Source organism: Prosopis cineraria, unplaced genomic scaffold, assembly GCF_029017545.1.
Source record: "Prosopis cineraria cultivar Desert tree isolate PC_DT_omini unplaced genomic scaffold, ASM2901754v1 PC12, whole genome shotgun sequence".
In the NCBI taxonomy this organism is placed as follows: domain Eukaryota; kingdom Viridiplantae; phylum Streptophyta; class Magnoliopsida; order Fabales; family Fabaceae; genus Prosopis; species Prosopis cineraria.
In genome coordinates, this window is record NW_026555343.1 from 34,490,393 (window position 1) to 34,515,775 (window position 25,383).

Below are 25,383 nucleotides of genomic sequence, written 5' to 3' on the forward strand. Positions count from 1 at the left end.
TTATTAGATCAAATGAAATTGAGTATATCTTTTAATATATTTTAGGGAGAATGATAGTTTAGTTCCAAAGAGATAAATTAATTTAAGTTAAGTGCTAACTAATTTTAGAATGTCAACAAAATTCATTAGTCCTTTAGTGGTATTAAGTTTAACAAGAATTTGCAAGTGTGGCTCCTAACTTTGCAATTTCATTATAATGTATTTGTAATTTATTTTTTAAATTTTAATAAAGAACACAAATGTTCATCTTTAATGTTAAAAAGTATTAAGTCTAATAGTTTTAGGAATTTGAAATTTTGTCTCCCTATTTTGCAACTTTATTGTGATACATTTACAACTTATTTTTTTAATTTTAATAAGGAATACAAGTGTTCATTTTTAATATTAAAAAGTATTTAGTCTAGCAGTTCCAAGGATTGACAAGTTGGTTTCCAATTTTACAATTTTGTTATAATAAATTTATAACTTACTTTTAAATTTTAACAGAAAATAGAAATGTTCATATTTAATGTTAAAAAATATTAAGTCTGTTATTTATTCTTTACCTATTGCTTATTTATCAATAAAATAAATATATCCTCTATTTCTTCATTGTTTATTGTTTATTGTTTATTTTTCAACCTTGTTAAAATTTAAAAAAACAAGTTGCAAATGCATCGTAATAAAGTTACAAAATTGAGAGTTGAATTTACAAGTTTCTGGAGATGTTAGATTATTACTAAAGGACCAACAAACTTTATAGGTACTTTAAAATTGATTGAGACTTAATTTTAATTAATTAGTCTTCTTGGAACTTAATTTCATTGTTTTTATATTTTATTTTTACTTTATTTGACACTTTAAATTTTTTATGGTAGAAAGAATCAGTCGTCTAAAGTTCAAAATGGGATACTATAAATTTTTTAAAATATTTTTGACCAAAAAAATCTAAATATATTTCACAACTCACATTTCTTAATTAATAACTACTTATCTTAGAATGCTATAAAATTATGGGCAATTAGAAACTTTGGTACTGAAATATGATTAAAAAAGTACTGAAATTTGAGAAAATCAATGTTGAAAAGTCCTAATTTAAAATTAATATTTTTATAAAGTCATTATTTGTCATTCTTCTTGGAACATTTATCCAAATTCAGGGTTAGGAGTGTTCAACTTATATTTATCATTTTTTCTTATTTGTTATTCATTATTGGAATGGGTCTTGTCTCGGCTTGAAAATAATAGAAATGAGACGAGACACAAGATTGCCTTTGTGACATCCCATCTTGTCTGAATATTTTATATATATATATATATATATATTATTTTTTATTTTAAAAATATACATTAAATATATTAATTATATTAGTATAATTTATACATATATTAATTGTATCAATTATAATTACAATATATGGAATTCTTATTTAAAACTAAATTTTTTTATATTGATAATTTTAATGACACAGAAGTAATATCTTTCTTTATAATATATTAATTGTATTAATATAATTTATTCTTATATATATATTTAATAAATTTTGTTTATATTGTATTTATTGCTTTATTTTTAAAAAAGTAATTAGCTTAGTATATCTCAATTAAAAAAGAAGAACAATGATTTAATGTTTTGCCTGGCTTGTCTTTTGTTTTTGCTCTTATAATATAAAGATAACTTATAATTGTTATCATAATGTGTTATACCCTTTTAGTTATAATTTATGCAATTCAATAATTAAATTTAAATTATTATAATGTATGTACTCAAGTTATTTTGATTTTAAACTTAATAAATTATATGATTTAAAATTTTAATAAATATTATTATTCAAACATTTCTCTCACAATGTTCGATATATTGGGATGGAGGAACTTTCCATTTTCATCTCAATTTCTAACAAGACAAGACAACTTTTTAGACGAGACGGAATGTGGGACAAACTTTCAATTTCAATCTTTTTCAGAGACGAGACACAGGATAGGGGTGTTTTGACCCCGTCCTATCCTATGAACACTCTTATTTGGGGTGATAATTGGGTCCTTAAAGTGGAAATGTGAAATTTCCAAAAATTTCAGGGGAGAATCAACCTATGATTGTCAAGCATGGAAGAGCAAGTGATTTAATTTTGAATATAAGAAGGAAAGTTATGAATCATTTATTTTTAACAAGACTAATTTAGTAATTTATATAAATTAATTTATAATAGAAAATTTTTTAAAAATTTTAAGAGAATTATGATATTTTAAAAGATTAAATTATTATTATTTATATATTTTAAAGTGATTTTATTATCATCTTTTTAGTTTATTTGGGTTGAAATGGAAGTTCAGGATCGATTTTGTTTCTGCTTTTTAAAACTCTTCCTGCGATTTGATTGGTTAAATGAACTTAGAATTACAAGGTTTTTTATGCTTTGCTGTGTAAAATGTAAAAATCCGTGAGACCCATCTAACCCGATTGAACCTGATCCTGTTTTTAAAAAAATTAGTCCAGCGCAAAAAAAAAAAAACAAAAACAAAAACAAAACAAAACAAAACAAAACAGAAAACAGAAAACAGAAAACAGAAAACAAACCAAACCGTACCATACTTTTTACTTGAGTTTGATTAAACATGAGATTAAGCTACAGATAACTTGGTTTGGTATGGCTCTATGATGTGTCTTTAATATACTTGAAGTTCACGACACATCTCTCATATTAGTGTTCTTAGTTTTGTGCTTTTTAATATAACTTTTAATTTTAATTTGTTGATTAATATTCTTAATTTTGTATGTTTTATCAATCCCGCATGTATAAAATTGATTAACTAATTATATTTTCACTCCTCTACTTAAAATATAGAAATATATTTAAATTTTAGTATTACATTGAAACATTATTGTTTTTTTAAGCAAAGAAGATTGATATTTTAATGGATTCAAAATACACCAAGGTACGATTTTTTTCAAGTGAGTGGAGACATTTACCCACCCTCACATACATATAAATTTGGGCTACCTATTTAGCTAAATCTAAGTTCTTGTACATAATTTTTGAGTCTTCTATACAGCTTAATTGTTGTAATATAATTTAGACTTGTTAAAGTTTGTTATAAGTTAATATGGATTTATTATGATTGGATTTAATATTTTGTGATTAATTTTTATTTGATTATAAGTATTTTTGTTGTTTTAATTAAGTTTAGAAAAAATGACAAATAAGGACCTTGTAAGAACATTAATATTAAATTAAGACTTTTTAACATTGATGTTCTCGAATTTCAATACTCCTTTTATTATATTTTAATATTAAAATTTTTAATTTAATATTAATATTCTTATAAAGTTCTTATTTGTTGTTTTCCAAAAAGTTCCCATTGTCAATGTTACAAAAATTAAACTACTAATTTTTTCAACAAATAAGTTAAAAATATCAATTCTAACAAAAATAAATATGTATTTTAATTAAAATTTAAATGTTAAAAAAATAAAATTTAAATATATTATCTATTATTAAAAATTTAAAATTTATAATTGTTTGAATTGATATTTATAATTTAATTTTTAAAAATATTTTAACAAATCAGAAGACAATTTAGCCAATCAAATCATAGAATCATTTTTAAAATAGCTGAAACATAATCCAGTAAAAAGAGATCCTCTCCTCATCCCTTCTGTCCTTTTCTTCTCCTCATCTCTATCTCCATCTCCACCTTTGATTAAAAATTAAAGGGCTCAGATAAAAACAATCATCATAATATTATATTAAAAAGTAAATAAATAATTTTAAACTATTAAAACTTAATATATGCATAGTTTATAATCGCAATAAAATAAATAAAAAATTAAGTTATACAAAAAATTTAATAACAGCATACAATTATAAACTGTGCAGGTAAAATTTTAATAGTTTGAATTTATTTTTATTTTTGTATAATAATATGATAATTATTTTATAAAAAAATAAATCTAGACCATCCATTTTATTGTTTAAAGATGAAGATGAGGATAAGGAGAAGAAAAAAAGAGAAGGGCTGAGGAGAGGAGTCGGACCCATAATCTGGCCTATGAATCATGAGCTTTCATTTCAACTGACAGGTGTCTCCATTTCTTATCTCTCCATTTTCTCCTTCATTTTCTTAAAACAATGCCGCTTTGATTCTGAAAAAAATACAGAAAACATTGAAAGTAACAAAAAAGAAAGCACCCTCGCCCAATCTGACTTGCCTCCTTTTGTCTCACCAGCCCTGGAGCACAGTTTAAAATATTTATTTTTATATTTATTAAAAATTTATAAAAAAGGGTTAATGAGAAAAAAAGAGATCTTAAAGTACTACATTAAAAGCGTCTTAAACTTTAAACTCTTAAAATATACAAAATGAACCATAAGCTTTTAAATTCATAATAAATTAAACTTTATTATTAATTTTTTGTTAACAACATTATGTTCACTGTAGGCCCCAATTAAATGTTAAATGCTGACATGACAATCTCTTACTAATGGTTTATTTGTTAATTAGCACTACAGACCCTAAACTATTATGCGAGTAGCGTCCTAGATCTTGAACTTTGAAATTTCAAACAAATTACACCTATCATTTATGCATAGAATGTAGATTATTATGTAGACTAAATTAGTCTCAGTGTAATCCACCGTGGTAAATGCATTATTGACTGTGGTGAACCACTCATAATTTTTTAAAATGACATTTTTTGCCCCTTTTTTGCATTATTTTTTAAATGATTGGTATCTCATACTTTCATATACTCTATAACTTTGATTTAATCTTATTTTAAATAATATTTATATATTTAATGATAAAAATTTGAGATCCTATTTGAAAAGAAGTTTAAGTATTATAGGATTTTACAAACAATGGATGCAAAAGTCAACGATTTCATTAATGAATTTAAAACCTAAATCAACCAATTAATAAAAATCTTCTGATATTTAAACTTTTTTTCAATAAGATCCCAAATTTTTACTATTAAATAAATAAATATTATTTAAAATAAGATTAAATAAAAGTTGTAAAGCATATGGAAGCATGAGATATCAACCATTTGGAAAATATTAAAAAAAGACAAAATACATCATTTTACAAAATTATGGGTCGTTTGTCACAGTTAATGATGCATTCACTGCAACAAACCATGTTGAGGCTAATTTGTTTTACATAATAATCAGCGTCCTGTATATAACAGTAAATGTAATTTACTTGAAATTTTAAAGTTCAAAGTCTAGGACGTCACTTGTGAAATAGTTTAAGGTTTGTGGCACTAATTAACAAATGATACATCACTAAGGGATTGCCATGTCAACATTTGACTGTGGCTCATGGTGAACGATAACAGTGAATAGTAATGACGTTAATAAAAAGATAATGTTAGGGTTTAATTTGCTATAAATTTAAAAGTTTATAATCTATTTTGCACATTTTAAGAGTTCAGGGTTCATAGCGCTTTTTACGCAATACTTTAAAGTCCATTTTTATCATTAACCCTAAAAAATTTAATATATTTTATTACTAATTTGGGCAGTTCAAATTTAATATAAATAGTTTAAATCTAATATTAATTTTTTTTATGATTTTTATAAATTGACCATCTAGATATATCTTGAGTAGTGCAAATTTAATATTAAAATTATAAAAAATTAATATTAAATATGGGCCATTGATATTAAATCTGAATTATACATATTGGTGATTAGATTTGATAATTTTTTTTAATTTGCTTTTCAAATTGACTACATATAATCTGAAGTGCAAGTTTAATATTAAATTATAAAAAATTTTAATATTAAATTTAAACCATTCATATTAAATATAAATTGTTCAAATTGTTAGCTAGACTTCATAAAATTTTTTTATATTTTTATTTTAATAAATATAAAATAAAAATAAAAATTAAAACCTTTAATTTAGATATAGATAATGTGCAAGGAATGGTGAGGGGAGAGAAGCTGGGTCAAAATCGGTGATAGCGCTTTCATTCTAGCTGCTTTCATTTAAAAAAAATAAAATAAAAATGATGGTATCTTGAGGATATGGTGGAAAAATGTAGGTGGGAAGGGGGACACCCCTAACTCCCCAAGTCCGGCCGCTGCCTCACTTTTCATGAGACGATGTCCCACCATCCCTTTCAACTTTCAATTCATGAGCTTTCATTTTCAATTTTTTTTAAAAAATTTTTGAATTATTTATAATTATTAAAATTTTTACATATAAATTAAATGGTAATTGATTCCAAAATAGTGTGTTAAATCATGAACTAATGTCTTTAATCTCTATATGTTTATAATTTGATTTTCATACTATTAATTAAAATACACATATTGAATACAAATTTTTTTTTGCGCCGGTCAAATAATAGATATATATATATATATATATATTTTTGCCAACACCCAAAATAGGCTGTATAAAAGTGAGGTAAACCTATATTCATATACTATTTCTCACCATAAATGTAGGAGCTAGCTAGATGATAGGCTTATTTTAGCCTTAAATATAATATTTCAATATACTTTATCTACTAAATTTTTTAAATTATAATCCCAAGTAATTAAATACGTTAAAAGAGGTTTTTATTAATAGGATTAGTTTTTAATCTAAATAATTTAAAAAGGTATTTGGCTTTATCACCCAATATTTAAATATTATCACTTTTCATTTAGACTAGTTTAAACCCGATCGTGACTGTTTCTACTATGCTGTGGAAATGCCTTTCATAAGACCAAGCAACAAAAATTTGAGAGTGACTTTTCATCATACGTTCAAATAAACAAATAGTTGTACCGATATGTTTAAACATTAAGTATCTCAAGATAATTTAAATTTTTTAATTTTAATCATGCATCTTCTACCTTTAGGATGCAAAATTCTAAAGAAATGATTTGATTTTTGGAAGAAAAAAAATTCAAGAGATGAATCATGTGAGTAACATGGCTTGAACTTTTGTATTAGAAAAATATGATTGCCCTCGTTGGCGGGACATCTCACCCCCATCTCGATCTGCCTGTCAAGCTCACGCGAGCCCACCGTCGCTCGCTTCCAGTCTCAGTCCCAATTAACTTTAACGGCATCTTCAACTTCATTAGCTCAAATTCGATCTGATCTCTCTCTATCTCTCTCAATCATCGTCTTCGTCCTCCATGGAAGAAAGCAGCAACAGGAAAGCTCTCATCAACCATTCCTCCCCCCGTAAAGGTGGCTGGGGCGCAGCCATCTTCATCATCTGTAAGTCTCATTTCCGATCCTATATCGTACCGTCTCGGAGACGTTCGATTACAGTACCAATGAGTCAAAATTGATTGATGTTTAAAGATTAGGTTGGATTCGCTAACTTTGTGATCTTCGCCTTAATTCGCAGCTGTGGAGTTCGCGGAGAGATTTGCGTACCAAGGTTTGGCGTCAAACCTGATCACATACCTGACCAATGTTCTTCGCGAGCCCCTTGCGACGGCGGCCAAAAACGTCAACACTTGGGTTGGCGTTTCGTCTCTCTTTCCTTTGTTCGGTGGCTTCGTCGCTGACTCATACCTGGGTCGCTTCAATACCATCCTCTTGTCCTCCTTCATCTACCTCCTGGTACTTTAGATTATTATTATTATTATTATTATAATTTTAATAATCTTTTTGTTAGCTGTCTTCTGGCACCATTACATTTCAACCTCTCATTCTACCTGATTTCATTTTGGTGGTGGGGTGTACCAATAAGACTTCTACTACTGGGTTTTTTTTATATAATAAATTTGTTTAAAATATTAATAAATTTATAAAGGAGTTAAAATAAACACACGAGTTTTCATCCAGCGATGATGGATTGTAAATTGTTATAAATAATTAATGAATAGTTACTTATCAATTGACCCCAAAAAAAAACATGGGCAATGTAACGCACATCTTTTACTTAAAGAATATATCATAGGCTAATGATCTTGTAGTTTAGCAATATTGTCACGAGTTCAATCTGCGCGTCACGCTCGGTTAAATTAACCGCAAGGCCGGATTCGCTAGCAGAGGGCTTAAATCTTGTATAGGTGATTTTTTTTAAAAGACGAATAATAATTATATGCCAAAAGAAACGAATAACGACAGTGAGGTTCTAGATAATTTTTTTAAAATATAAATTTTAAATATCAATTTAAATAATTATATATTTAGAAGTTTTAATTAGAAATAAAGTGTTCAATTTTTAGATGTATTTTTCAGTTTACAATTAAATTTTTTTTACCTCTGTTTGAATCAATAATTACAGCTTATTTTTTAAAAAAATTTATGGTGAATCTAACTACTGTCATTAATTTTTTTGGGACTTAATTGTATTATTTTTTGTTTACTTACTGCTCGCTGAGATGGGAAAATCTCATTTAGTCATTTGTTACCCAAATATATATATATATATGTATATATATATTGCAGGGCATGATTCTGTTGACACTATCAGTATCAGTAATGAAGAATACAAGTCTATTTTTTGTGGCGCTTTATATACTATCAGTTGGTGATGGTGGACATAAGCCGTGCGTACAGACATTTGCTGCTGATCAGTTTGACGACGACACGCCGCAAGAGAAGGATGCCAAAAGCTCATTCTTCAATTGGTGGTACTTGGGCATCGTTGCTGGTTCTACTCTTGCCGTTTTTGTAGTCATCTATCTTCAGGTAATTAACTAATAACTTTATTCAATTCTCATCACTTCATTAACTCAATTCTCTGATTTGGAAAATCATTCATGAATTAAATTAATGGTTAATGCCTTTTTTTTTCACTTTCAACAACCACTTACTGTCAAGTTTACTTTAGCTATCTTTTAATATTTGAGAAAATCCTACAAAGGTGTCATATATGAATTTTAATTCGTAAAAACTTCCACACAAATAACCCTAAAGTCCCATGGACTTTAATTATAAATAATTTTTAATGTACATTTACCAAAATATCCTCCTTTAAAAGATTAAAACTTATCTCCCCATGGTTGCCAGTGCCAAAGTTCATGTTGCCCGCATCTAGCCGATGGTGGCAGCTGTGACACCAGCAAGTTGGAGTTGGCAACCATGGGGAGATTGTTTTAAATTTTTACAAGAAAGTATTTTGATAAATGTAAATAAAAAATTAATTACAATTAAAATTTATGGGATTTCAGGATTATTTGTCCATTCCATGGAATTTTTTTAGAGTTAGAATTCGTATATGGAACTATGTGATTTTCCCATAATATTTAACCTAACAAAATCTCCATATATAATAAATTGGAGTGAAATATGGTAACCCCATGTGACCAATTATTATTATATGCAAAAATAGGATAATGTTGGGTGGGATGTGGGCCTGGGAGTATTGGCTGGCGTATTGGCTTTAGCTCTGGCATTATTCTTGCTGGGAATCAAAAGGTTTAGGATTGAAGGCCCAACTTCAAGCCCATTTACTGGTATGGCCCAAGTTTTTGTTGCTGCAACTCGAAAATGGTGTGTAAAAATCCCGCGTGATCCTCAGGCTTACTGGCATGGCGATGATGATGATTTTGGTGGTGGACTTCTTTTCCAAGGTCAACCCAAGTCTCATTCTTTGGCTCACACTAATGATTTCAGGTGCCTCTTCATCATTTAGTATTTGAAGTGATGAATTTAAGTTTGAATTTTAAATTTAAAATAACATATTTAAAATTCATATATTTAAAATTTTTTGTTTGAGATTCAAAGAAAAAAAAAAAAGAAAGAGATCAATAGCGATGAACTTTTATCTATTTTTCAATCAGTGAGAAATGAAAACAAGTGACGAGAGAAGAGAAAAAAACAAGAGTAACAGAAACACGGGTAATGAAAACGTGAATCAAATAAGAAAGTTAGAGTAGATAAAATTTCAAATTATTAAGATATAAAATAAATTTGAAATTATAAAAAACATGGATTTGAATCAAATCTAATTTTATAAATTTTTAAAATTTATGTATCTAAATGAGAGATTCAAATCTGAATCTCTTTAATCTAAAGGCAGCATTAGAAAATTCTATATTAACAATGGATTGTTCCAGGCACGGTTTCTTTATCATAGGATGCAAAGTATTGTACAGTCAACTATAGTTGAGAATATGATATCTTTAAAAGCCAATGTTGAAGTTAGCACTAACAAATTTTGGGGATGCATTTTTTTTTTTTTGGGGTTTAGTTGTGTCGCTTCACACCTTCCCCTTTTAACTTACAAAGTGGAAAATTTGTCGTAGGTTTCTTGAGAAAGCAATGATCATCGATGACCTTGATGCTTCAAGCAAATCAAGAAATCCATGGAGACTATGTTCAGTAACACAAGTTGAAGAAGTCAAGCAAGTTCTTCGTCTCATCCCCATCTGGCTCAGCTGTTTAATGTTCAACGTTGTCCAAGCTCAGCTCCACACATTCGTCACCAAGCAAGCCAGCACAATGGTCCGTTCCATAGGACCACACGTCCAAATCCCTCCGGCATCGCTTCAAGGTACCATCGGACTCACGATCCTCGCCACGATGCCAATTTACGACCGGTTTTCGTACCCTTAGCTAGAAAACTCACAGGCCATCACTCTGGTATCACAGTGTTGCAAAGGATAGGAATAGGTCTATTCTTGTCCATATTAAACATGATCGTCTCGGCATTAGTCGAAACGAGAAGGGTTGGAGTAGCTAGACAGTGTGATCTTATAGATGATCCTGAAGCTGTGTTACCAATGAGTGTATGGTGGTTGTTGCCTCAGCATATGATCACAGGTGTGTCTGATGCATTCACCACTGTGGGGCTGCAAGAGCTGTTCTATGATGAAATGCCCGAGGCAATGAGAAGTGTAGGGGCTGCAACATATATAAGCATTGTAGGAGCAGGAAGCTTTGCCAGTAATGGACTTATAGTTGCTGTGGAGGAAATTAGCTCAAGATTTGGTGAGAAATGGTTAGGAAACAACTTGAATAGGGCACACCTTGATGATTTTTATTGGGTTTTGGCTGGTTTAAGTGCTCTGAGTTTGTGGGTTTATGTTTATCTTGCTAAGAATTTTGTGTACAGAAAGATTATGGTTGTTGAAACTTAGTTAATTACCAACAGCCAGGATTCTAGTCTCTATATAATTGCTATAATCAATTGTAGCTTGTGACAAAGGAAGGAGTATGGAAGTGAAATAAAACTTCTCTGTATATAACTATATATATTGTGATTTCAGCATGATTCCTGACATTTAACTGAACAATTCATAATAAACAAAAGTTAGTATCTTCATCAATTTTTCTGTTGGGAGAGTGTATTTTCAATGGTTTAAAAGAAATAAACGAGATAAAGGTGAGGTGTAAAAATTATTATGAGTCATGTGTTAATTTTGGAAAACAACACATAAAGTATATGTACAACAGAAAATAAGCTTTGTCCTTGACCCAGAAAAAAAAAAAAAAACTTCAAGACCATGTAATTGTTAGTTTTATTATAAGGTTTCCATTTTAAAACCTTTAAATGATTAAAACATGTTTTTGGACATCATTTGATCAATATAATCCAACCTAATTGACTAGTCTAATCTAACTATTTCAAAAACAACTAAACAAATAAATGCAACATGCAATTCAGAACAATTAAACTATATCCATCAAATCTTATTACTATTCATCATAAGCTAGCCACTGGTTTTCTGCAAAAATTACATAATGACTGATTATTGTCACTAATTAATAAGTTTCACTCCATTTCCAAAGTCTTCACAGTGCACAGTGTGAGGAAATAAAGAAGTAATATTGGCAATAGTATTGGAACTACAATCACGCTTAGGAGGATAGTGAAAACAAGGATCCATGGACATGGCTCTTACACATGGAGGATCTGATGATGGAACCTCTTCACCACCAAATGTCCTATTCAGAATCCATGGCTTCAGACCTCCAAGGCTCTGAGCAACATACCCAAAAGTAGAATATGAACTTGTCACCAATACATCACACAAACTCAGCAGATACATCTCAGTCCAGGCCTTCATGTTGTGTTTGTTATCATTTGAGTTTTGATGCTCTTCATGACTTGGCAGATAAACTCTTATCACCTCACCATTGGTTACACTTGTGTTTGCCATATACATAGCCTTTATTTTATCTCCATACTCTGAATATAAAGAAATTACAAGAACAGCTTTTGAGGTATAGTTCTGCGATAGAGAAGGAGAATTAGTTACTGGTATAATTTGCTTATCTGATTGAGGAAGAAGATTGTTCTTGGAGACACAAGCTATGATTTTGTTGAGAACAACTTGATGGGGTTCTCTGTGTGTGTCGAACACTCTAATCTGGAGGCCAATCTTCTGGTTTGCCATGGCCAAATGAGTCTGATAGAAGTTTCTGATGAATTTCCATGCAACATTTGATGGGTGAAGAAGGTAGTGTCCTAGAAGGTGAAAGATTACGTCTTTTTCTGGGAACATTTCTGTAAGATCTTTCCTGAAAGATGGGATCGTGAAAAGGGAAGGAACAAAGTACTGATTCGACTGCAAAATCAACACAGGAACTTTCTGCAGAAGATCTTGGGTAGAGCCACAGTGAAAGAAGTCATAGTGATCATCATTGGTGTGTCTTAGATGAAGAACAGGACGATGATGAGTTGACGATTCCTTATGCTCCTGATCACCATCATCTTCCCAATGATCAGGAAAATCCCTAGGCGATAATAACCATGATGAATTTGGAAATGGCTCGCAGAAGAGACCACCCATGTCAGATTCAAATTTGACAAGTAGAACTCTGTCTGTGAGGACAGCATAAAGAAATGCAGAAACCAAGCTTAAAATTCTGTTTCCTAAACCATCCATGGCTGACCAGATAAGGTATCTGCAATTTGTAGAATGATCAGCATCATGCTTGATGGTGGAATTATTAGGGTTGGTGTAGTGATTTCTGATGAAGGAGAAGGAAGGTGAACAGGTTGTGTGCAGATGTTCATAGTGACGAAGCTTGGATTTGAGGGGCGAAGAGGGTTTATGAAGGGAGGATTTGCGGTAGAAGTGAGATTGACATCTGCTTAAGCATGATCCTTCATTATTAAATGTTGAAGCCATGTCAAGTCCATGAAGCTGTTGATTGTCTTCATCATCAACTCTTGTTGGACCAGCGGAAGAATTGTCTTCTGCAAAACCAAATGAATCACAGCCTCTCAAGAAAATCTTAATATTATTATTTATAATCACCCGTCTTTAGAATGCAAATCTCTTACAAAATCTGACGACTTAATTTTGTTCAACTTTTACATGAGTTTCTGTATTCTTATATTAAAAAAAAAAAAACCAAATGAATCATGCTTTTGTCCTGCACATTGAAAGATAGGGCATCCAGATTCACTAGTTTAATTTATTAGTGGGTGATAATTTATTAATTTCTTTCCGAGTGTTCGGATTTTCAGGTGAAAAGAGGCAAAGACATTAAGGCTTGGCCACTCTCGCTTGTCAGGTAGAGCATGTCAAATCTCTATTTCTATCTCTCTCCATTTAAAAGATTATAACGTGCGTTTAAAAAGAATCTAAAAATATTAGTTACAATTTACATAAAAAAGCCTTCAGAAGCATTATAAGTAGTAAGAGAGCGTCATCAACTTCAAATTGAAGTTCTTCACATTATATATATATATATATATATATATATAAAACATAATCAATAAATTTGAAAACACAAGATTGGTATTCTCTTTATTCAAAATATAAAGTATTTTTAATCGAATTTCACTCTCAATAAAGTAGCTATCTGCTTTTAAACTAATCCCATCTTTTTATATTTATCTTTATTAAATACCTTACAATAAATATAAAGTAATTCATTCAATAAGGGCATTTTTGAAAAAAAAGTAATAATTATACCTCAACTTTTCAAAAAATACTTTATATTTTTTAATATCCAATTTCTTAAAAAATATTTTATATTTTTTAACAGAGAGGGTATATTATTGAAGATAAATATATTTTGGCCAAGTAAATATTGATAATTCAAATATTAATAAAAATTGATCTGATATGTTATATTTTGACATATTTTTCTAACCTAAAGGCATTATCATGGTTGAATGAGTTGGAGAAACTAACTGGAAGAGGGAAAAGAGGGAAAAAGAAAGGAGATAATTTGTAGCTTCAAAAGTATTTTGGGTTAATTATTCAATAAAAGTGATTTATGTATGCACATATTCCCTCTAGTCTTAAATATAAGTAATATATAACAACAAAACAAAATATAGAACATGATCTTGGTGGGTTACCTGCGTCTATCCTATTTAATTTTTTTTATAAAAAAATGAAATATAGGAAGAGAAAATTATCCAAAAAATAGAGTATAAGGAACAAATAATTAATTCACTAATAATAAGATAACTTAATAATAAATAAGATAGTTAAAACTAGCTTCTAGCCAAAAAAAATAAATTCGTTAAAACTAATTTTTTCTTCTTCTAAATTTGTTCACAAATAAATACTTCATAATGCAATACTTAAACCTCTATTCAAACTACCCATTTAACATATTATAACTAACCTCTTTTTTTAAAGATAAAAAAAACTTCTAACTCTTTTGGAAAAGAACTAAAGTTCTAACCAAGGGAGAAGAGTAAAATATTTAATTAATGCACCAAACAGGTATAATAAATTTATTTCTTATTTTTTGACCAAAACAGCTTTCTTAAATATCCCAATTTAAAAGGTGTCTTTGACAAAGTTACACATGTTGACACTGCTTATTAAATACAGTTTATTCTTTAAATTTTTTTATAAATTTTAAAAATACTCTTTGTTAATAAGAGAGGAAAGAAAATATATATATAAAGATGAAATAATGAAAAATAATATTAGAATAATTATTATTAATAAAATTTTATTTTTTTAAACATATAATATTTAGAAACACCAAATCACTTAAATGGACCTTAGGCCACCTGTTGTATTCAAAATTGGAGATATACATACTCCCTTCGTCCTTATATATAAGATATTTTTAATTGAATCATGCAAATCAATAAAATTTAGTTTTCTAATTAAAAAATACAATAACATCTAACTTTGCCCTTAATTATTGCAAATAAAAAATGAATCTTTTTTTTCAAAATAAATTAATGAGAGTTTATCTTTTTCTCTTTCTAATTTAATAAGGACATAATGGTTCATTCATTAAAAAATGCTAACAATCCCTTAAATTTAGGGATAAAAAATAATTTTAAAAAACCTCTTATATATAGAGACGGAGAGAGTGTAACATTTCAAAGATTTATTAATCTAATGAGGGGGTAATTATAAAAATTCTAGTATAATTGAATTTGAGGATAGTTAGAGACGTTTCTTGGTTTGGCTTTAGCTTTTGAATTAGGTTCGAAAGTGAATTGGGTCACCTGTGCTTAAATCGTAGAGAGAAATTGGATTTTAACTCACAATGTTATGCTATGCATAAAAATTTATACTGTAGCATAATTTCTTGAATCAGTTTTTAAAACGCAAAAATTAGTTTGAAAAACAGAGTATGAGACTTGAAACAGAGGAGGGATGACCAAGAGAGTATTTTCTCTATTAGGGTATCAACTTTTAGGCATTTTGAAGGTGTTTAAAGCTTTTCACCTAGGTATGCCTTCTTTATCTTTTCTTCTTCCCTCTACACTTTTTGGAAGTAAGATTTAAGGTTGGAAAGTGATGATTTTCAGATTTAAGACTATGGGTCCGAATTTATTAGTCTAAATGAAATCAATGAGAGTTGTTTAAATATTCTACACATAGTTTCAAAATTTTTAAAAAGTTGTAAGTTTGGGTACCTAGACTTTCAAAGTGCGTTTGGATGGTTGAGTGTTATATTAGTGATTATTTAAGTTAATGGAACCTAAATGGAATTAATAGGAATTAATAAACCTACAAGAGATTGGAATTTTGGATAATTAAAGTATTGATTTATGAAAGTTGAAAGAGTGTTTATGATGATTTTAATGATGATTGATATAATTAATTGTAGATCAATCATCTTGTGCACCATTCAAGCTTTGGTATAACTTGTGAAGAACTTTTATTGAGGGATAAACCTTTGACTTCTCAAAGGTTGAGGTAACTAGGAAAACCTATGTAACACTTGCCCCGAGTGTTATCCAAAAATCACATAATTCAAATAAACTAAGTGTGGTTAAGGAGTTAATCCTAAAACCAACTTAGGAAACAAACCATTTAAATCACTAAGCAAATATACGATTACAAAGTAAACATTTAAAACCTTAAAAAAATTATAGGTTTTAACTATAGCACACGGAAGCAAGTTAGACGAAAGAGAAATAAAAAGATACTGTCATGACAGCATTTAAATTGCTGTCATGACAACCCTCCCGAGTCAACTTCTGGGAGGCGTCGTTCCACCATCCGACCTCCGATCGAAGTAATTTTAAAGCTCACACATCACATTCAAAGGGTACTATAAGTATACCAAATTTCAAAAAGATCCAACGGTCGGATTTAAAATTAGACATGTTAAAAATTTGATTTTTTTTCTGTCAAAAGCTGTCATGACAGCACTTCCGGACCAACTTCCGGAGTGCACCATTTCATCATCTGACCTCCGATCGGAGTGATTCCAAAGTCCACATGTCACTTTTAAAGAATACTATTAGCATACTAAATTTTGAAAAGATCCAACGGACGGATTGAATTTTGTGCAGGTTATAAAATCAATACTGTAGCTGTCATGACAGCAATTTAATGCTGTCATGACAGCACCTTCAGACCAAATTCCGGAGTGTGTCGTTTCTCTCGTCCGATATCCGATCAATGTGATTCTAAAACCCACACGAAGCTTATAAAAGGTTTTACTTGTGATCCAAATTTTAGAGAAATCCAACGGTCGGATTAAGATTTGGACACCCGGATGCAAAAGTGCAGCTTTTTGGTAAAAACCATTTTCAAAATTGTCCAAATCCCATCCTAATGGTCACAAACCTGTGGAAACACTTTAGACACGTCAAATAAGATTAAAAACACCTGATAGAACATTCAAATGATGGAAAACCCCCATACATCAAAATTTGACCACCTGGGTGCCATTTCCCAAAATGGACCCTAAACCCCCAAAATGCACAAATCATACAAGAGTGGTCACAAATCAATCCAAATACCATGTATTTATATAAATACATATGCTAAACATTTTCACTTGGCTCAGAGCTCCTTGTGGGGCCCACGCACCCATTCTCTCTATCCAAGCTGTATGTTTGCCCATAGCACACCATTTGCAATGCAACCACTTTGCATTTGCTTATAAAATCACATATATATCAAAATAAAGATCTGCTTGTAATAGAAACTTGGTCTACTAAGTAAATCCATCAAAACCACACACCATAACCAAGTTTCCTAGCCACAAGTCTGCAAACAGACAAAAATTCATACACAAGCACACAATCCACACATATTCACACACACACACATAATCATATTCTACTGGCACCCTAATCTTAAATACATTACAATATATTTGCTCAAAAGAAAGGGGTTGTAGTTCTTTACAAATCACAAGCAAACCCCTAGCTTTGCTCCTTTCCCCGTCCACCACTGGATCCTTCGCCTGGACCTAGAATATTGAAAAGAAAGGGGTGAGACAACCACAGTCTCAGTAACAGCAAAATTTACATTGATTATTACAAAGTAAGTCATAATCAAATAAACGAATAATAAATTCAACATAGTATATAATTTAGCCATTTAAAATGCATGAATGCATGACCTAGGCCGGTATGGCCTTTCATGACCAACAGAATGCCCCTGGCACTCTTTAACTCGCAGGTAAACCTTATACCTACTTGTACCTCCACAGGCACAAAACATAATCTAAGGCATGATCTAATCCACCGAACCGCCTATGCCCCTTTGACGTGAATCCTGAGCAGTCAAAGCTAACTCCCTCCCAGAGCCAGCCCGACTTACTCTCTATGTGAGGGCTACCTTGGCCTAGGCACTCAACCTCACACTTCATATGTCGGATTCCCTCCCCCACTGAGAGGTGTCGAACACTCAATACACTAACCACTTTAGTGCACTGAGCCCACAATACGTAAGACAACACTGAGTACTGACAGTGTGCCATAGAATATCAAAAATCCACACCTTCTCATTGGTGAACGTCCCACCGAGATCATGCCTTTTACTCTTATCTACCTTTCCTGGAGTATTGACCATTCAACACTCTAAAGTAGTATAATATTTATAAATCTCATTTCCATAAAAACATTGTTATTAAACAATTAGAAAACATATTTGCACTATAATCAAAGTAGTACCCCATAACCCCTTATAAAGCACATTTAATCTTTTAAAACATGTAATGCATGATAACTAGTAATATTTATTCAAAAATAGCTAAAACAAAGTAATAAGAAATAAAAATTCCCCTGTTACCTCAACCCTTTGGTAGTAAAAGGTTCCCCTTGTACAAAATAGGGCTCGGCTTGTTCCTTACTTCTCAATAAGTTCCACCAACAATTTTCTACAACATATAAGTGATCCACATCACTTATCATGACAAATAGCATTAATGAAGACTATAACTTATACCACACAACTTAGGTCAATGAGTCATAATCCACTCTAATGGTCCATATATTAAAAACCAACCATTCACATAGTATCACTTAACCACCAAAACCATTTATTAGCCGTCACTAGGCTATTTTCAATTTATATAATTTTTTAATCAATTAAAAACCTTTACTTAGTGCCATCAACTTTCACCATTAGCCCTTATAATGAAAACCAAACCTTAATTAAATCTTATTGGGCTCAAAATAGCAAAAATTATAACTAAATCAATAGGCTTAAAACATTGAGGAGCAAAAACCCAATTTCTCAAGGTTTATTTTGTGCCCAAAACACCTCCTTTTCATCCAATTAATTCACTCAAAACATTGATAAATCACTACTAGGTAAGAAAACTCAAAAACATGACTCCAAGAAGATCAAAGAAACAAAAGCTTACAAGATAAAGCCTTTGGATCAAAATCCAAAAATTTTCTCTTCCAAAAATGAAGAAAATCAGAGAAAGAGAAGAGGATTGAAGTAGGGAGTTTACCTATCATGTAGCCGAGCTCGCCAACGGTCGCAAAACTCCTAGATCCAAGCCTAACTCCCTCCTTTCTCTTCTCTTCTTCCTCTCTCCCTCTCATACGTTTCCTTTCCTTTCCTTTCCAATTCAATTTCTGCGTTTTTGCATCAATTTTGGTCTTTAAATTGCTGGTCAAAAAGTTTGGGGAAAATTACAAGAAAGGCCCCAACATTTTTTATTATTGCACAAAAGCCCGGGTCAAAATTTTTTCCAAGTTAAAAATCAAATAAAACCAAACTTTTGCTTAGTAAAATTTAAACTCTGGGCCTCTATTAAATTATTCTAAATTTTAATTTAATTATAGATATTTTATTTTATTTTTATTTATTTTTTTAAATAAATTTGAGTCTTAAAATTTTTAGGATGTTACAACCTAGTTTTTTATGATGAATATTAATTGATTATTTGTAGAAAGGTTGATTTGAAACATGTTAATATTTTTAAACTCATGATGCAAATTTAGCATGGTTGGTGGTGTATTATTGTTGCAAATTATATGTATGTTCATATACATGCTAATAGTGATGATGAATGAGAAATTGTGATTATGTACCAGTTGGTGTGTAGAGTGAGTGGGTGTGTAAGTATAGATATATGCATTCATGATATGAATGGTTGATTAGCGTGCATATGCATATGTGATATATATGCATAGTATGATCATTGGTGGGAGGTTGCTTAGGAAGAAGAATAGTTGACTAAACCCACGTGGTATTAGCAGTGACCATTAGAATTAGGAGCTTGCCTTGGCATTGACCGTTAAATCAGGAGGTAGTCCTTGAACTATGGTTGATTCGAAATTATCTCACTTGTTCTTTGAGGGACTCAAACCTAACTAGTCTCGACTGGTTTATAAGGAGCTAGATTAGGGGTACGACACCCTATGGTTGTTAGTATTGAGGGAAACCAAATTATACAAGTGAGTGAGTTAACCCTGATCTGGCAACCCCTCACAAGTGGAAGGTTGGGTTAGTCCGTAAAGGGCATAACTACTGAATAGCCACCAGTTTTTGTTGGAGGTAATCAAAAGGGTATAAGGTTGGCATATGATCATGCATTTAGTCCCGATTACATGATTGTTAGTATTGTGGTTCGGTGCGATTTAAGGGCGTATGGTTGGTATTATTGTGACCCCAAGTTGTACATTATTGATATATATATATATATATATATGATTATCTATTTGAAGCCCGATCACATGATTGTTATTATTGTAACTGAGGCTATACGTTATCTTACATATTTATGTGTGTGTTTGTTATCAATTGCATCCGTTTTCAATTGATATGTAACTGTATAGATTAGGTGAAACTTAGTTGCTGAGTAGTTGTACTCACCCTTCAGTTCTTAATTTTTCAAGGCCTAATTTATTGGGTCAAGACCGGGGAAAATGAGCTGAGGTATAGGATTGTAAAGTAATCCTTTGTATGCCTATTTATGTTGTTTTATGTATATTAAGATTGTTAACTTGCCAACTAGGAATCACATGAATGTTTTTGATACTACTTACATTATTATCATATCACACTTGTGTATTTTTTGCCCTAAGTTAGTGCATTTTGGTTGTAGACCCTAGTATAGGGCCAAAATATTTATGCAAGTAGGAATACATGTATTTTGACTGGTTTAGAATGAAAATGATTATTTGTGCAAGAAATTCTACCCCCTTGTGTTTTATATATTATGGGGTTGAGTGGTGAATTTGTAATATATGTGTTTTTGGTTGAGTGTGTGTATTGCACGAATCCTATAGAGTATATTGAGTATGGTTTAGGGATGGTTATAAGCTTATGGTACTTGATTGTGATTTTGAACACCCTTGTTATGTTTTTGAAAGCATAAATGGATAATTTTGCATTTTAATGTTCAACTTTTGATCGAGAAATGATTTGAATGTGAAACTAATGTCATTAACTAGAGCTTGGAGAAAGCTTTCTGTAAACATTTAGATCATTTTAATCGGATATCGGACGGAGATTTGGTGCATATGAATGTCCGGGCGAGAAATCTGCCATGACAGCTTTTTGTTGTCATAGATTCTGCAGTTTAGGCTGCAACATAATTGTTTTAAAATCCTTTTTGTTTTGTTTTTTTATGTTGACTCCAATTTAATGTTATCTTATCTTATAAGATGTTCATACTTTCGTATACATTTTTTACTCTGATTTGATTTTTAAAAATGATTTTATAGCATTTTAAGTTTTGAAAACTTGAGATCCCATTTATGTAAATTTTACCAACTTTATAATTTACTTAAGTTAGTCCCATAATTATCTCAATTATAAAGTTAATTGTGAATTAATAAGGAAGACTTTATATGGGAGTATTTATGAATGAAAGGTTAATGAGATTGTATTACTTAAATGCAATGAAATTGTTGGAGTTTAATTGTGGGATGTACTTTTGTTGGACGAACAAATGATGTAAGACTGGGATGTTTGTTGATTCATCATTTAATTTGTTTAATAAACAAAGAGTGAATGGATCTCATCATATTCAGGGGACGAAACATTAAATATATTGATACACACAATTAACAAAGGATTTTTTTTTTTTTAACTTTCAAAGAACAAGTGAATTTAAAGATGCTAAATAGATAGATAGACTCCCATTTCATCACTTTGAGTGTCGTAATTCCGGATTTTAATTATATGATAAAGTTAACTAATTTTATACTTCCTCCATCCGCACGATAATATAAATTATTATTAACTAATTGATATTTATAAAAAATTGTTAGAATTTTGATTTTCTAAAAATTTTCATATCTTTTCAACAGTACCTTTGAATTGAATAAATATAATATTTAACTTATTCAAAATATTATATTCAATTACTTGAGTGGAGTATAATAAAGTAAGAGTAAAATTTAATATATATATATATATATATATTTATATAAAACCTATCAAATGCTTTATAGTTTGGACCAAATAGGGGCTTCTAAAAAAAGTTTTATATTGTGGTATGGAGAGAGTAATTCTTAAAGAATGATAATTATTATCCTTAAACTTATTAAAAATGTTTAACTTTTCAAATTTACCCTCATTAAAATTAATGATCACAATAAAGTGTGTCTGGGAATTAAAAGTTTGCCAACAACTTGGTGCAATTAAAAAGGGACAATATTAGTAAAAAAAATTAACTATTATATCTTTACGAACAAATAGAACTTAAAAATTTTTGTCCCGTAATTAAGACTATATGAAGTATATTTATGAATAGTAATATATATTGCCTCCAATCTTTATTATACTTTAAATATAAGCAAAACTTCTATATGGTTTGTTGTTTTTTCATAAATAAAATATCAATTTTCAAAAAGTACTTATAATATCTTTCCTTGTTTGCTCTTCATTAAATGATAGTTTCTTTAATTAGAATAAAATGAATGATTAATCACAAGGACATTAATAACTAATATATATTGATGAAATCAGATCTCTCCAAAAGAATTCAAGCATTTTATGCCTTGACATGACTAATCAGATCAAACAAAATCTTTGACTATTTCTATAGTACTCTCCTTGTTTATGAATATAAAAGAAAATAACTAACTTGTACAGTTTTTTAAAAAAAGTTTGTTAAATGTAATAATTATATCTAAAAATAAAAAATTAGACTAAATTTTTTCTATAATTAATGAAATAAATTTGTCTAATGAAAATAAACATTGATTTTATAAAGGATAAATTGTAAAAAATATAATAAATGTTTTTCGGAATTTGTAATTTTGTTTATAAATAAAAACAAGTTTATCTTTAGCTGAAGCTTTGGCATTGAGGAAAACTCTAATGATAGCAGTGGATTTGGGGAATGATAACGTTATACTTGAGAGTCACCATCTTCTCTTGGTGAATAGTTTGCACAAATGACAACTTGATTTGTGTGAATGGATTTGCAATGGTGTGGTCTTAGATTCTATAGACTTGATGATGTCTAAAGCTGGTTTGTTTTTTTGTTTTTTTTCACTCGTCTTGAAAGTAATTAGGCTATTGGTGCTTGTAAGGATGTGTATCCGATTGGGTGGGTGGAGACCCGATCACTACCTTTGTCCAATCTTCTAGTAGTTGACATCATGGAGGTTAGTTTAACTAAGGCCTTCTCTACTGCAATGTCAATCCTATTAGAGCTCTACCAAGTTATGTTGTAACTTGTTTTTTTCTCTTTATTTAGCTTGTTTAGTTCTTTTGTATTTTTTGATTGGGTTTTCTTTTCTGTTTTTTTTTTACCTTTCCAATTTGGTTGTATTTTTATGAACTTTTTGAGGTTGGCTCTATGAATGGCATCCTTGTTGATAAAAAAAATGCTTATCTTTATATTCGAAAGCATAGTAGTACTTTTTTTTTTAATCAATCCCTCAATTGTTGTCGCGAAAAGTAAAAATCATACTAAATTATGCTTCGTTGACACTCTAATTGAGTTTTGATTGACTCAACCCAGTCATCCAAGTGAGGGTGCCTCCCTCACTTGAAAAAATTACATATAATAAGTATGGGATTTTAAATTTTGTATCTCTTCCCTTCCATACATCTTTTCAATATTTTTGAATATTAAATTTATTTGATTATCTATCTAAAATGATAATCTAAATGTTTCTATTTTTTAATTCAAAATCCAACAATAAAATAAATATATACTCCCTCTGTTCAAAAGATATTTTTAATTGAATCTCACCCTCCAATAAAGCAATTACCTACTTTCAAATTAATTTTGTTTTTCAATATTTTTTCTTATTAAACATCTTACAATAAATATAAAGTCATTGTCAATAACAATACTTTTGGACAAAATGCAATGATTACACCTCAAAAGATTAAAAATATTTTATATTTTTTAATAAAGTGAGTATACTTTATTTTTTAATTATTAAATTATTTTTAAAGTTATCAATTTCTTAAAACAAATTGCTCCATAATTGAGGATCTTGGCTTCATGCTAATTCAATCCAAACAAAGCTCTTCAGTAACAAATTATTTGTCCAAAGTCGTAATTTTTTTTTTTGTTGATTTCAAGCAACATCCCAAACATAACACAAATTGCAAAAGTGTCTGGATGAAGAGAGCACAAGAAAAATGTTTTAGTGGGACCCACTTGATATGTGGGGCTCATTAAATCTATTTTTTCTTTGAGAGTATTACAGTTAAATCTCACATAAAAAATTAATTATTGTAAGATTTATTAACAATAAACCTTACAATAATTATATTAATAAATCTTACAGTAATTAATTTTTTTATATGAGATTTTAATATAATTTTTTTTCTCTTCTTATTTAAAAAGAGAAATCCTCAAACTTTCATGTAAGTTTTATATAAATCTCACTTCATATGTGTCTTTCACTTTTTAAAGAATTGAAGAAATCCAAATCCATAAATACAATACAGGGAAGGAAAAGGGGTGGAAAAATGGGATTTGACTTCTTTCTCTTCTTAACAGATTCTTTTCCATTTTCTTTTCCCTGTTAGATGCATGTTTCTGTGAAAAATTGATTTTAAGATCTCAAGTATTTGCCTCTCAAAACATTCTTCTCGTTATCATTGAAACAAAAACTAGAGATTAAAGATTGAAGTCACTGGATATAAAGAAAGCTTAATTCCATTCAGAAACAAAGTGTTATGAAATTACCTGGTTCCAATGTAATTCTCTGGTCTTTCACTTTCACTGCAATGGCTGGGTCTGCTTCCTTGGAAATAACCGCTGTAACTTTCTGGGATTTTTCAGACAAGATGTTGTTGAAGTTGGGAAGTTCTTGAAAAAGATAAGAGATTGATGAATAGTGTAGCCAAGTAATAATCACAAAAATAGGCAAAACAATGCAACACACTGTGAACAATGCTCTCATAGTCTCTTCAACATTCTCACTCCTGTTTCCACCATTGTTGTGTTGTGATCTTTAAACAATTTAACAATTGTTTTTCAAGATGGAGGGTTTTGCTTTTATAAGGACTTTTTATTTCAATATTTACTTCAAATGCAGTGCGTTAATCTTTCTCTCTCCTTTCATTACGTTACGTTTACCAGCCACTCACTCTTTCTTCATCATAGCTGGAGTGGGCCAATGACTCATAATTTACAACATTACCTAATTCATCGCTCTTGCTATTATTATATTTTTTAGATTTCTCAAATAATTTATTTATATATTAACGGTAAAAAAATTATTAGTAATTCATTTATAATCTATAATTAACTTTTATAAATTTTTAACTTACATTATAAATAATTTTAAGTATATTTTCTTAATTTTTCATGTGGTTTATTTGTATAGTAATAGCAAAAAATTGAAATTCACAAGTGACTTTTATAAATTCTCAATTAACA

General features: G+C 29.8%; 1 protein-coding gene and 1 pseudogene across 1 annotated transcript; one reads left to right on the forward strand and one right to left on the reverse strand.

Moving 5' to 3' along the window:
* Positions 1–6,912: 6,912 nt before the first annotated feature.
* LOC129288863 (protein NRT1/ PTR FAMILY 5.4-like) lies at positions 6,913–11,122 on the forward strand (annotated as a pseudogene).
* Positions 11,123–11,645: 523 nt separating this feature from the next.
* On the reverse strand, positions 11,646–24,904 carry LOC129289278 (galactoside 2-alpha-L-fucosyltransferase-like). The gene is made up of 2 exons (XM_054926055.1): positions 24,688–24,904; positions 11,646–13,090 (listed from the first exon to the last, which is right to left on the reverse strand). The coding sequence occupies exons 1-2, from the start codon at positions 24,902–24,904 to the stop codon at positions 11,646–11,648; spliced, it is 1,662 nt and encodes a 553-aa protein (XP_054782030.1).
* Positions 24,905–25,383: the final 479 nt, after the last annotated feature.

Coding starts and splice junctions, on each gene's coding strand:
- LOC129289278 (XM_054926055.1), bottom strand. CDS start 24,904: ATGAGAGCATTGTTCACAGTGTGTTGCATTGTTTTGCCTATTTTTGTG. Junction 13,091..24,687: donor GAGAATTACATTGGAACCAG/GTAATTTCATAA, acceptor TTGGTTTTGCAG/AAGACAATTCTTCCGCTGGT.